The sequence below is a fragment of the Canis lupus genome, chromosome 15, assembly GCF_011100685.1.
Source record: "Canis lupus familiaris isolate Mischka breed German Shepherd chromosome 15, alternate assembly UU_Cfam_GSD_1.0, whole genome shotgun sequence".
Lineage (NCBI taxonomy): Eukaryota > Metazoa > Chordata > Mammalia > Carnivora > Canidae > Canis > Canis lupus.
In genome coordinates, this window is record NC_049236.1 from 16,348,129 (window position 1) to 16,361,934 (window position 13,806).

Genomic DNA, 13,806 nt, shown 5'->3' on the forward strand with positions numbered 1-13,806 from the left:
CTCAGTGGGGCCTCAGGCCACCCGGCCCAACCCCACAGCTCCCCCAGCCAGGCCTGGCTTCCTTCCCTTGGGGCAGGTCCCCTCCTGGCTGGCCCCCTCCTCCGCAGCCCCCCCCTCCCAGCTCAGAGACCTTTCTCCGAGCGCCTCCCTCTGTTTCCCCTAGCAGAGTCTGTCCCTCAAGTCTGGCGTGGTGCCTACAACTCTAGTCTCCTCCCCCACTCATGGCCAGCACCACCCCGTCCAGGTCAGCTCCAGGACCCGGGACCCCCAGCTATGGGCAATGTAGAGGCTCCCCCGGGCCCTCCCATCCTGAGTCCCAGGACCCCTCCCCGAGGCTGGCCCAGCTCGGTCGCTCCCCCGACACCTCCAGCCCTGGCCGTCCTGTGCCCCCCAGGAACGGGCCTTGGGCGGAGGAGGGGTCGGGCATGCCCTGCCCCCCGCACTGCCTGCCCGTGGGCAGCGTGCTCAGCCTGGTGATGCGGTAGCGGCGGGTGGGGGGGGCCGTCTGGACACAGGCCCCTTTGTGCCCAGCCCGACTTGGCTGCTTGGTATGAGGCTCAGCTGCTCCCAGATCCTCACCCAGAGGGGAGAGGGGAGGCTTTGGAGGGGCTGGGGCTGGGGGGCTCTGGGCCCGAGCTCCCCCTGGGCGTCCCACCTCTCAGATGTTGGCAGCAGCTCCTCAGGTGGGCTGGTACCCCTGGCCCAGGGCGGGGGACCCGGTGACAGACGCCCTGCTTGGCGCCCTCTGGCCGCCACTCCTCCCTTCTCCCCTTCTCTGCCAGGGCGGCCAGTGCTCCTGCCAGCAGAGGGGAAGCCCGGGTGGGGGTGGGGGCTTGCAGGGTCCATGGTGGCCCTGCTGGGCGAGGCCCAGAGGGCCAGGCACGGGAGCACAACTGCCTTTCTGATGGTAGCTTCTCTCCTGTCCCCACAGAATGGTGCTGTGCCCAGCGAGGCCACCAAGAGGGACCAGAACCTCAAACGGGGCAACTGGGGCAACCAGATCGAGTTTGTACTGACGAGCGTGGGCTATGCCGTGGGCCTGGGCAATGTTTGGCGCTTCCCATACCTCTGCTATCGCAACGGGGGAGGTACCCAGCGGGCACAGGGCAGGGACCACCCACTTGGATAAAGCCTACCCACCAAGGCCCGGGCTACTCCCTCCCTGGCACGGTCCCCACCCCAGACAGGCTGGCCTCTGGCTCTCAGCTTCCCCCGCCCCAGTCCCTGGCTTAGGTACCCTTTACCTAAGGCTCAGCTCACCCCTCGACCCTGGCTGTCTGCTGTCTGGGCTCGACCCTGCTAGCCTGCTCCCGTGGGGTTGAGAGAGGGAGAGAAAGGCACTCCAGCCTCCCGAGGTTGTTCCCTGTCTGATACCCCCTGTGTGTCGACAGCCCCCTAAATGGTTCAGGGAATTTGAGGATCCCAGCGACTTCTGTTTGTGAATTTGCTGGGTTAAGCCATCAAATCCCGCCCTAACATGGTGGGTCTGGGACCTGGGTTCTGCTCGGGGAGCGTCTGTCAAATTCAGAGACACACTGTGGGTAGGATACCTCAGACCCAGGCTCCTGCTCAGTGCGTGGTCTCAGCCGATCGCAAAGGTTTTGCTGTTGGGTTCTCAGCAGGAAGAGGGGGGGACCCCCCAGGCCTGCCCTGAGCCAGCCCTTTCCCTGCCTGCCAGGCGCCTTCATGTTTCCCTACTTCATCATGCTGATATTCTGTGGGATCCCTCTCTTCTTCATGGAGCTCTCCTTTGGCCAGTTTGCAAGTCAAGGCTGCCTGGGGGTCTGGAGGATCAGCCCCATGTTCAAAGGTGAGGCCTGGATGGGGTACACGCCTCCCTACACACACAGCACGCACGTGCTCGGGCCTCTGGGGGCCTACTCACCCATCTGTACAAACACTGCCAACCCCCGCGGAGCCCTAGTGCTCCCCTCAAGCCCTCCATCAATGGCCAAGGCCACGGATGCATGCTGAGCCCCCTATTTACTTGGCCTCCACCCTCCTCACCTACCATGTGTATATACAAAGGCCCTGGGCCCTCCAGCTCACCCCTGCTAAGGCCTTGACCTGTCCTCTCTACGGGCCTCCCTAAAAGCCTGCCCCGTGAGCCCTTCACAGTTAACCCTGTCTTCTCCAGCTAGAGGTCTGAGGCCACTCCCCCGCCCTCCCCCCCCAGGTGTGGGCTACGGCATGATGGTGGTGTCCACGTACATCGGCATCTACTACAACGTGGTCATCTGCATCGCCTTCTACTACTTCTTCTCGTCCATGACGCACGTGCTGCCCTGGGCCTACTGCAATAACCCCTGGAACACGCCCGACTGCGCTGGGGTGCTGGATGCCTCCAACCTCACCAACGGCTCCCGGCCTGCCGCCCTGCCCGGCAACCTTTCCCACCTGCTCAACCACTCCCTCCAGAGGACCAGCCCCAGTGAGGAGTACTGGAGGTGAGGCCCCACCGCCCGGGCTGGGGGGACACCGGGTGCCAAGCCGCAGCTCTCCCCCTAGCCATCAGGCAAGTCTCTGCCGCCCAGGTGGGGTGCCGGGAACCGAGCAGGGCAGAGGAGTGCAAAGGTGCACAGGGAGTTAGCAGAGGAGCTCAGAAGAGGCTGACACTGTGGGGCCGTGGAGGGCAGGACGCTGAGTGAGGGACCTTGCAAGGGGTGGCGAGGGAGCTCCCCTCCAGCAGTCAGGGCAAGTCAGCAGAGCAGAGCCGGGGTGGGGGTGGGGGTGGGGGGTGGGGAGCGGGGTGGCCTCCTGGTGAGATCAGCGGGAGCGGAGGCCTTAGGTCCCAGAGGAGCAGAGCCGGTCCTGACACAGGGCAAGCTGTTCTGATGAGACTCTCCGGTGTGTGGGAAGCTCATGGAAGCTCACGGCGGGAGGGGGCCTAGGAGGGGCCCCCGGCCTTCAAGGAGAAGGCACATGAATTGAGCTTCGACTTAGCAGTAGAGCAGAGGGAACCGTAGACGCCTCCTGAGCCCAGGGCCATCATCATCAAGCCTGGCCCTACTGTGCTCTGTGGTGACAGACACTAGGAGTCTCAGGGCTGGCTGCCCACAAGCTGCCGCTGGAGGTGTTCTGGAACACCTTGTCCCAACGGGCCGGGCGTGAGGGCAGAGTGGGGCTTCCCAAAGAAAACTCCTCATGTCCTGTTGGGCAACCTGTGGGAAGAGAGTGTTGGGGGCCCGAGGGTAGGCCGCATGGATGCATTCCGTATCCACATGGTCTGCTCTGCGAGGCCCCGTGTGCCCATGGGGTCTGGAGAGCCTGGAGCCCCCTAGCCTGAGGAGTTCACAGTCCTGAGGGGGGGCCATATTAGGGCAGGTGCCCAGGTGCCCGGATGCTCAGGTGTGTGGTAGGGACACAAAGAGGAGGTGGCCACTTCTGAGCGGACGGGGCCAAGAGGAGGTGGCCCAGAGGGCTGCCCTAGGAGGGAGGAGGGAGGCATAGCAGGGCTGGGAGAGACACCTGGGCAGGTGAGCCAAGGCTGGGAGGTGGCAAAGTGGAGACGAGTGGGACAGGAGCCACGCCAGACCGAGGTTCGACGTTTCACCACCACGTGGTAGAGAGCTGGGGGTGAGATGGCCAAGGCCCCGGGGAGTCTGGAGTCCTAGCGGGTCAGTAGCCTCCAAGCCCGGTGCCAGTGCTCCGACCCCACAGGGCCCAGTGTCCCTGTGCCAGCCTCTGGGCTGTGCCACAACCATCCAAAGACAGCTGAGATGTGGTCACTACCCACAGGGCTGGTGGTGTAGACAACAGCGCTGCTGCCTCCCAGTGAGGGGCAGGCACAGTGACCTCCAGGCCGACTCAGTTACTCAGTCGCTGGACAGATCATTTCTTGAGCACCTAGTGGGTACCAGACCCTGCACTCAGAGGGGAGACAGAGTGAGGAGTGAGACTCACGGATCCTGCCCTCGTGGAGGTCCCGTCTACTGAGAAGACTAAGCGAATTCCTGCCCAGTTAGGTATTCAACTACGTCTCAGGCATGGTGTGGGCAGGGCAACGTGATCTACACCAGGGACGGGGGTGAACCTGGGGGCAGCTCTAGAAGCTCCCACCCCAGGGGCTGTGGGTCAGGGAGTCCCAGCTGGCTAGGACCAGTCAGGGCAAAGTTCCGCAGATTTTACCCAGTGTGATCAGAGGGGAATAGCCCTCAAAGAGAACTGGTCATGGGTTGGGGGGCCCACTGGGGGACCCACTGAACTCTCCTCCACCCGCCTAACTAGGGGCAGTCCCAAGGGACTCCTTCCCTGTAGGATGGCTCCCTGCTGCCCCCTCCTGGAAAACCTGGGGAAATGACCCTTGAGAGGCCTGCCCAGGTTGGCTTTGGGCAAAGGAAGTGAGGAGAGCAAGCCTCCCCATCTCCAGGGCACCCACTGTGTGCCAGGCCTATTGCCTATTATCTCCTATAATAATATCCCTATTTTTCAGATTCAGGGACTGATGTTCAGAGGTTAAGGAACTAGGCAGCTGTGCCGGGGCAGGATATGTGCATCCACTGTGCCTGGCCTGGGTACGAATTAGGCCGATGATGCTCTGCAGGTGCTCTTGGTCCACACTCTCCAAACCCCTTTGGAAAGCTGTGTGATCGCATTTGAGCCCCACAACAGCCTTGCTCACTAGCTCGTGCAGGCAGTATGAAAGAGTCCCCTTTTACAAACGAGGGAAGCAAGTCAGAAAAAAGATTGAGAGACTCCTCTAAAGCAAGAGAAGCACAGGAAACAGATTTCGGAGCCCCAGTCTGCCCCCTGCCCACCCTCTGGCCCACAGTCTCCTTTCTCCCAGCAGCCCTGCGGCCTTGTTTTATGGTCATCTGTGTGCTGGTCTGATTCTGGCCCAGAGGCCCTAAGTAATGACCGCGTCCTCACCTCCACAGTGGTGCACAGTGAGACTCGGGGCCCCCCAGCCTGCTCCCCGTGTCTTCACGGCGGCTCTGGAGTTGCACAGACCCTGCTCACACCATGGCTCTGTGGCTTATCAGCTGTCTGGCCGCGGGAGATCACCAAACCTAAGTCATAGCCGTTCATCCATTAAAGTGGGGGGGGGGGGGTTGAAACAAGCCAGATGCTTGTTGTTATGAAGAGGACATGAGATCACACAGCATCGCCACTAAGAACAGTGATGGGAGCCCAGGAAGCACAGTGATGTAGCTGCTGCTGAGATGCAAAGAAACAGATCAGGCTGTTCTGTTCACGAGGAGTTGATCACTGGTTTGGGGCAATTAAAAAAATAATATGGAATAATCCCAGAGACGTTATGCCTCAAGAACCAACTTGCAAATATGTTGGGTTCTAAGAGTTCTTAGGTTAATTGACCTCAAAAAGCACGTAGTCCCAAAACAAAATGAAAAACTAAATACGGTGCCATAAAAAGAGGTGGAATTCAGGACTTGGTGACCAGGTTAGCATTCTAAACTTTTAACCACCCCCACCCCGGGTTTTGTGATGCTGTGCCCTTGCAAATAATAGAAATGATTAAAAATAATCATAGAGGGGCACCTGGGTAGCTCAGTCAGTTAAAGGCCTGCCTTCGGCTTAGGTCACAAGCCCAGGGTCCTGGGTTCGAGCCCCACATCGGGCTCTCTGCTCAGCGAGGAGTCCACTTCTCCCTCTCCCTGCCATTCTACCTCCTTCTATGCACGCTCGCTCCTCTGTGTCCAAAAAATAAATAAAATCTTAAAAAAAAAAAACACCCATAAAAAACACTACCAGTTTAGGGACGCCTGGGTGGCTCAGCGATTGAGCACCTGCCTTCGGCCCAGGGAGTGACCCCAGGGTCCTGGGATCGAGTCCTGTGTCGGCCTCCCTGCAGGGAGCCTGCTTCTCCCTCTGCCTGTGTCTCTGCCTCCCTCTTTGTGTCTCTCATGAATGAATAAGTAAGTAAATAAATAAATATCTTTAAGCAAGCAAACAAAACTACTACCAGTTTAACATATATAATTAGACAAAGTTAAAAACAAATCTCTTGAACGAGAAATGGTCTCTACGTTGAATACTGTTGCTTGAAGTAAAGCAGCTCTGCGTAGCAGCAGTAGAGGGACGCTGTGGCTACTGTGGGGGCGGCACTGGCCAGGGGGTACCCGGGGTACCTGGTCGGCAGCCTGGAGTCCCCAGCACGGTGACCTGGTCTGCTTACCCCAATGGCCCCAAGCTGCTTTCTCTGTGTGCTCTGAAGGAAAAAAGATTGGAAGGTACCGTTGAAGGGGAGCAGGTGACCCTTCTGGGTGGTCCCAGGGCTCCTGAACTTCTGCTATCCCCTGGCCTTTGGCTCCCCCACTGACTAAGAGCCCAGAGGGGGTCTAACGCAGGGCCAGGCGCTGAGGCCTGTTCAACGAGGGTGTCAGTGCTGGGAGTTGGGCAGGAGAGGGGCGTGTTGGACGGTGCCCTCTGCGGGTCCCTGTGCAAAGGGCAGCCTCCAGGGAAGGTGGGAGGCGGAGAGGAGGCAGTCCCCAAGCCAGCACCAGATCCCAGGCCTGGCAACATTGTCCCATGACGCAACAGAGAAACATCGCATCACAAGGTGTTAAAAATATTGCCATGAGGTTTGAGAACTGACTTGCAAAAGATAGAGCAGCTGAGAATGATAGAGGACGGCCTGCGAGCTCTCCCGAGAGGGCCTAGCCGTAAGAGGGCACAGAAGGAAGCCTGTAGACACCTAACTCCATCTACACATTATACTAGGTTGGTGTTATTGTGCCCATTTTACAGATGAGGAAGCTGAGGCTCAAGAGCTAGTAGTCTCTTGTTCATCACTTCCAGCCTGGACAGCGGCAACAGCCAGGCTGGCCCCCAAGGTTCTCTCCTTTCCACCTCCGGATCCATTTACCACAATGTTCACTTACTCAATCACTCATTCATTCATTCATTCATTCATTTGTTCAAGAAATACCTATTGAGTACTGCTCTGTGCCAGGCACTTGGCTTGACATGGGGGCACTGGGTACTCCTGCCTTCCTAGAAAATGGACGGCAGGCAAAATAAATAGGTTAAAGGAAAAAGGAGACGTGTGCATATGCTGGGGAGGAAAATCTAGCAAAGAAGGGGGTAAGGAGTGCTGCGCTGCAGTTTTAAGCAGGGTCGCCGGAAAAGGCCCCTTTGCAAGGAGGGTACCTGGAACAAGTACCTGAGGGAGAGGGGGGAGGATGCCATGGCGACAAACACAGCTGCCTCGTGTGTGGGGCCCAGTGTGAAATGTTCGAGTGTATTAAGAATTTCAAGATGTCACTGGCAGAGCGGCAAGCCCAGCGCAGGACCCTCCTAAGCCTGGGGCCCTGGGTGACTGCACACTTGCCCCTCCCCCACCTGTGTACATATGGATGTTTGGGGAAAGGGCACTCCCGATGGCTGGGTGTGATGAAGGACCTACCAGAGGCCCCTGCGCAGCTGGAGCAGTGGGCGGTGCAGAGGAAGGCCAGGAGAGCAGAGGGAGGCAGGTAGAGGGCCACGGGTCACTCACGGCCTTGCAGCCACAGTGAAGGACTCAGACTTTGCGTGCTGAGAGCAGGAACCCCCTGCAAAGTTTTGAGCAAAGCAAGACCTTGAAAGTGCTCTTAGAAAAACCCATTTAGGGGCCCCTGGGTGGCTCAGTGGATGAAGCTCTGCCGTCAGCTCAGGTCATGATCCCGAGGTCCCAGGATCCGCTGTCCTGGGCTCCCTGCTCTGCGGGGAGCCTGCTTCTCCCTCTGCTCCTCATCCCGCTTGTTCGCTCTCTCTCTCAAATAAATAAATAAAATCTCTAAAAAAAAAAAAGGAAAAGAAATGAAAGAAAGAAAAAGAAAGAAAGAAAGAAGGAAGGAAGAGAAAAGAAAGAAAAGAAAGAAAGAAAGAAAGAAAGAAAGAAAGAAAGAAAGAAAGAAAAGAAAAAGAAGAAAGAAGAAAAAAAGAAAGATAAACAATAAAGAGAAAAAACCAAAAAAAAGAAAAAAAAGAAAAAAAAGAACGAAGAAAAAAAAGAAAGAAAAAGAACAAAAAAAGAAAGAAGAAAAAGAAGCAAGAAAGAAAGATAAGAAGAGACAAAGATAGAAAAGCAAGAAAACCCAATAAAGAATATAAATATAACACGCCAAAGCACGAAAACCATACACAATAAAAAATACAAAACTAACAGAAAGACGAAGACCTAAACAAAGAACGAACGAATAGAAAAAGAAAAGAAAAAGAAAGAAGAAAGAAAGAAAGAAAGGAAGGAAAGAAGGAAGGAAGGAGAAAGCCTTCAGAAGCTTCCCATTGCTCTTAGGATAAAATTCAAACTCAGCAGCCTTGCCTTCGTGGCTTCTCATAATCTGGCTTCTCCCCACCCTTCATCCTTCTCTCTTCCAGCCTTGCCGAGCCCCCCACCAGCCCGGGCTGGGCCGCGTTATTCCATGATGCCCTGGCCTGCTGCATGCTGTTGCCCCAGCCTGCCACCCGCTTCCCCTTCTGTTCACCCTCCTGCTCCCCTTTCCTCAAACCTGAGCTCAAGCCTCACCTCCTCTGGGAAGCCTTCCAGTGTGCCCCTCTGCCCGGGACTGAGATGCCCTTCCAGCGGTGCCCGCATGCCTGATTCAGGTCTCTGTGCCCAGCACCTGGCTCAGAACCTGCCACATAAGTATCCGGTTGATTGAAAAGGCCGCTGGGGCGGCAAAGGGGGCCAGATAGAGCTGCACACACGTAGGAGAGGAATTCAGGTTGGAGCCCAGGCCCACGTGCTCCGGAGCCTCCAGTCCTTCCTCGGCGCTCCGACACCTCCCTCGGTTCGTCGGAGATGGAGAAGACTAATGTGGGTGAAAAGTTCACAAAGGGCATCCTGGAGGAGGTGCCACGGGATAGGATGTGCCCGGTCTAGAGGAGAGGGCGTTACTAAGGGAGAGATGCACAAGCCGGGGCCCGCGTAGAGACAGGGAGACCTGCACAGCCACAGGCCGGAGGAGGCTGGCCCAGGCCCCGCGTGTCACCTCCAGGTGCCCTTGAGGTCCTGGAAGAGGCTGCAAGCAGTGGAGTCTCAGGGCAGCAGGCAGAGGGGTGTGCTGGGGCCAGCTGGGCCCGGGGCCTCACCAGGCACCCTTCTTACACATGCTGGGACCTCACGAGAAAGAAGGGACCTGCCAGGCCGCGCCCTGGGCCTTGGGAATCGGGTGCTGGGCGTCAGGGCCCGGCCCTTACTGACGAGCATCCCTCTCCCCAGGCTCTACGTGCTCAAGCTCTCAGACGACATTGGGAACTTTGGGGAGGTGCAGCTGCCCCTCCTCGGCTGCCTCGGTGTCTCTTGGGTGGTAGTCTTCCTCTGCCTCATCCGGGGGGTCAAGTCTTCAGGGAAAGTAAGTACCCCTCCCCCGGCAGGGTCTGCACCCTCCCCGGGAGATCTGGCCTCCCTGCGGGGCGTGGGAGTGGGAGCTGGGACAGGTGGCGATGAGGGGGCAGAGAGGGGAGGAGGGTCCGGAGGGCCCGTGGGGGTGTCGGGGAGGGGGCGCCAGGGCCCCCCCAGGGAGAGCTCGGAGGAGTCCGACGGAGCCGGTCTCGCACAGGTGGTGTACTTCACGGCCACCTTCCCCTACGTGGTGCTGACCATCCTGTTCGTCCGAGGTGTGACCCTGGATGGAGCCTTCACGGGCATCATGTACTACCTGACCCCGCAGTGGGACAAGATCCTGGAGGCCAAGGTGGGCCGTGGAGAGTGGCCTGGAGGGGTGGGGAGGGCCAAGGGGCGCTGCCTCTGACGCCCGCTGCGCGCCTCCTGCCCCGCAGGTGTGGGGCGATGCTGCCTCCCAGATATTTTACTCGCTGGGCTGCGCGTGGGGGGGCCTCATCACCATGGCTTCCTACAACAAGTTCCACAACAACTGCTACCGGTGAGCCTCTCCCTGCCAGCCCTCGGCTGCCCCTCTACCCTGCAGCTGCCCCCCGGCTTCCCCGGAGCCCCGGATCCAGCGTGGCCTCCGGGACCTCCCTCCAGGGCCCTGGGTTCCACTCGTAGCCTTGAGGTCCTGGGCGCCCTGGGTCTGGATCGGGTCACTGGAGAACAGAGAGAAGAGGGTGGGGAACAGTGATGCCCAGGGGTCTGAGGCTCAGCCCACTGAAAAAGGCCCTAGAAAAGAGGTGGGGGGTGAGGGGGAAGCTCTGTTCCTAGAACTTTCCATCTCAGGTCTTCTCTCTGCCTGCCTTGAACCCTGTTTTCCTCCCCCTCAGGGACAGCATTATCATCAGCATCACTAACTGTGCCACCAGCGTCTATGCGGGCTTTGTCATCTTCTCCATCCTGGGCTTCATGGCCAACCACCTGGGCGTGGACGTGTCCCGCGTGGCTGACCACGGCCCAGGCCTGGCCTTCGTGGCTTACCCCGAGGCCCTCACGTTGCTGCCCATCTCCCCACTCTGGTCTCTGCTCTTCTTCTTCATGCTCATCTTGCTGGGGCTGGGCACTCAGGTAGGGGTGCTGGGGCTGGGCACTCACGTAGGGGGTGCTGGGGCTGGGCACTCACGTAGGGGTGCTGGGGCTGGGCACTCACGTAGGGGTGCGGGTGTGGGCGCTCAGGTGGGGTGCAGGCGTGGGCCCTCAGGTAGGGGTGCGGGCGTGGGCCCTCAGGTAGGGGTGGGGGTGTGGGCGGCCTGCTGAGGGAGCAGGCGGGCAGGAGGCCGGGCTCTGACGGCCACTCCTGTAGTTCTGTCTCCTGGAGACACTGGTCACGGCCATTGTGGACGAAGTGGGAAATGAGTGGATCCTGCAGAAAAAGACCTACGTGACCCTGGGTGTGGCTGTGGCTGGCTTCCTGCTGGGCGTCCCCCTCACCAGCCAGGTAAGACCTGGAGGAGAGGCTGGGCGGGAGGGCCGGGGGTGGGGGAGCCTGGCCCCGGGGGTCCCCCCGACTCAGCTGCCCATGGCCCACAGGCAGGCATCTACTGGCTGCTCTTGATGGACAACTACGCGGCCAGCTTCTCCCTGGTCATCATCTCCTGCATCATGTGCGTGTCCATCATGTACATCTACGGTGAGTGCGCGTCCCCCACGTCCCCACGTCCCCATGTCCCCGCGTCCCCCGCCCCTGGTCCAGCGGCGCTCGCTGACCCCCCTCTCTCCAGGGCACCGCAACTACTTCCAGGACATCCAGATGATGCTGGGGTTCCCGCCGCCCCTCTTCTTCCAGATTTGCTGGCGCTTTGTCTCTCCAGCCATCATCTTTGTAAGTTCCCAGGCCGGCGCCCCCTGGCAGGCGTCCTCGTCTCCCCACGGGCGTCCGCACCCACGGCTCCTGCCGCGGGGAGTCAGAGCCGTTGCACAGACACAGGCGGGGCTCAGAGGCGGCTTAGAGCCCCATCCGGGAGCTGCCCGCCGGCTCCCCCAGAGGGACGCAGGGACAGTTAGCCAGATGGGCGTCAGCCTCCTGTCTCCAGTCCCTTAGCCCAGGTACTCGGGGCGCGGGGTACGCCACACGAATGCACGTTCCAGAAGCGGGTGGTACAAGTGCTATGTCAGCTCCGGGACGGAGGCAGTCTCCTAAGCCTTCCAGGCCCTGGAGTGGCCCGGCTTCCCCCAGGGAAGGCTCCCCGACAGGGAAGGCTCCCGCCCCACGACATTCAGCCCCCGGGAGCTCCCAGGGGGACCCCCCCAACCGCCCGGCACCAGGCGCTTTCTGCACGTGGCTCACGTATCAGCTCGCGTGATAGGACTCTCCACGGGGCGTCCTCACTCCCGCTTCACGGAGGAGGAGACGGGAGGTCACAGACCCAAGTTTCCGCGGCTCATAAATGACGGAGGCCCCGCTGGCGGCAAGGGGGTCCAGGGTGGAGCCTGCGTGCGGCCCGGGCTCCACCAGAAACGCCGCAGGAAGCAGGACTGGTCCGTGGACTAATCACCCGAGTTTGCTCCTCTGTGCTCAGGGCGGGAGCAGGGCCACAAAGCGTTCCACGGTGTAACGGAGGCTCCAGGGGAAGAGGAGAGGCCGGGCCGTCTGAGGGACAGAGGGGCCAGCCTAGTGGCAAGGGCAGCGTCCTGTCGTGTTCCCGTCACGCCCAGCTTCTCTGGGCCACACGAAGCTCAGCACCGGATTTCCATGTTGGCTCCTGTTTCGGGGGAGGCCCCCCCAGGGCTGAGGCGGCCACCACCTGGGCGGTGGGGTCTTCCCCGAGGCTGGCATAGACCCCAGCTCTGGCCACTGGCCCAGCTTTGAACAGGAGCAGCAGAAGCGTCGTGTAGGTGGAGGGAGGCCAGGCCAAGCCTGGGCCTCTGGGGGTGCGGCCAAGGCCCGGGGCCCTTCGGAGGGAGCTCACCCTCCAGAGCCCCAAACAGGCTGCCCCCCGGGTGGAGACCTGGGGTACCAGCCCAGGCAGAGCGGGAGGCAGGAATGAGGCAGGTACAGGGGGGCTCGCAGGGGCAGCTCGGCCTGGCTCCCGAGTCTCCGCGCGATGGAGGCTGCGTGGGCAGCGGCCTCTCCGTGCTCAGAGAGCCAGGCCAGAGTCTCCCGAAGCTCACGACTCCAGGCCCCGTGGCCCCGTGTTTCTGGAACGTTGTGTCTTTCTGGGGGGGCTTTACCTCTTTAGATTTCTGCAAAGCTCTTTTGGACAAACCATCTTTCTGTCTGCTGGAAAAAGGGATCTGTTTACGACTTGGTCAGCACCTAGTTCCACTCAGGAAAACTGTTTCACGTGCAGCGTGCCAGGAGGTGCCCCTAGTGCGTGTGGGTCTTGCCCTCCTGAATTTGGTCACGCAGGAGACGCAGCTGAGGGCTCAGGAGGTGGACACGGAGCCCTCCTGGGGAGCGGTGCATACGCCAGGCCCCTGGGTGGCCCGTGAGCTGCCGGCCCGTCTTTCTGCTTCCTGAGTTTGCTGCTGTCGCTGCGGCCCCAGGCTTCATTTCCCGTCCCACTCTTGTCTTTCCGAAACGGCTCCGGGTCCCCAGCCTCCCCTGTGGCTCCACAGCCAGACAGGTGGGGCCTTGCCCTCTCCTCTCCCGCATCGCTCCCACCTCTCTGCACAGGCCCGTTCACATCAGCCCATGAGACTGAGACCCTGCTGCAGTCCCAGGAGGTCCCGGCCTGTGGGCAATGTTTAGCGGGTAGAAAATGCCCTGGAGAGGCCTTTCGGGAAGAGGGATGAGAAATCTGGAGAGGCTTCTTGAAGGAGGTGGCATTTGCATAGGGTCTGACAGAGGAAAGTGTAGAGGGTTCTCCAGAATCGATGAAGGGGGAAGAGAATGCTGGGTGCAGACGCGACCACGCGACGTTGAGACCAGGGTAATGTGGCCAGAGGGCTAAGTGAGGTGCGGTGTGCGATGCTAACAGCCCTGAGGCCAGGGATTTGGCCTTACTTACTTCGGCCTTGGTCAGTGGGCAGGAGGGAGCCCTTGGGAGTCTTTGAGCAGGACCTACTGACCTCAGAGGTGACGTCAGTTGCTCCCGGGCTGGCTCAGGATTACAGCAAAGACAGACCTCCCTGCCCACCAGGCTCTGGACCCCTGGCTCCGTCTGTTCCTTCCACTCCCCAACCTTGACATTGCCCCGACCTGCCCACGATGCCGCCTTGTAGGCCGGGAGACTGGAGAGGAAGGGACGGGGTGCTGGGAGGAGGACAGGACCCGGGGAAGGGCGGCTGGGGTGGTCCTGGGCAGGCCTCAAGCACGCTCGTCCCCTGCCCCCTGCAGTTCATTCTTATCTTCACGGTGATCCAGTACCGGCCAATCACCTACAACCACTACCAGTACCCTGGCTGGGCCGTGGCCATCGGCTTCCTTATGGCTCTGTCGTCTGTCATTTGCATCCCTCTCTATGCCCTGTTCCAGCTCTGCCGCACAGATGGGGACACCCTCCTCCAGGTGAGGGGTGGGTGCACCCGGC

General features: G+C 60.1%; 1 protein-coding gene across 8 annotated transcripts in view; it reads left to right on the plus strand.

The window, feature by feature from the left end:
* Nucleotides 1–13,806, plus strand: part of SLC6A9 (solute carrier family 6 member 9) — a 32,367-nt gene that overhangs the window by 17,180 nt on the left and 1,381 nt on the right. For 4 of the 8 annotated variants that reach the window (XM_038558317.1, XM_038558318.1, XM_038558319.1 and 1 more), the window contains 11 exons: nucleotides 932–1,088; nucleotides 1,679–1,810; nucleotides 2,177–2,447; nucleotides 9,164–9,296; nucleotides 9,504–9,638; nucleotides 9,724–9,827; nucleotides 10,165–10,402; nucleotides 10,638–10,772; nucleotides 10,865–10,964; nucleotides 11,056–11,156; nucleotides 13,614–13,784. In XM_038558317.1, the coding sequence (XP_038414245.1) occupies nucleotides 932–1,088; nucleotides 1,679–1,810; nucleotides 2,177–2,447; nucleotides 9,164–9,296; nucleotides 9,504–9,638; nucleotides 9,724–9,827; nucleotides 10,165–10,402; nucleotides 10,638–10,772; nucleotides 10,865–10,964; nucleotides 11,056–11,156; nucleotides 13,614–13,784 (1,677 nt within the window). The remainder of the gene's footprint in view (nucleotides 1–931; nucleotides 1,089–1,678; nucleotides 1,811–2,176; nucleotides 2,448–9,163; nucleotides 9,297–9,503; nucleotides 9,639–9,723; nucleotides 9,828–10,164; nucleotides 10,403–10,637; nucleotides 10,773–10,864; nucleotides 10,965–11,055; nucleotides 11,157–13,613; nucleotides 13,785–13,806) is intronic. The other 4 variants (XM_038558320.1, XM_038558321.1, XM_038558323.1 and 1 more) reach the window with 3 other exon arrangements.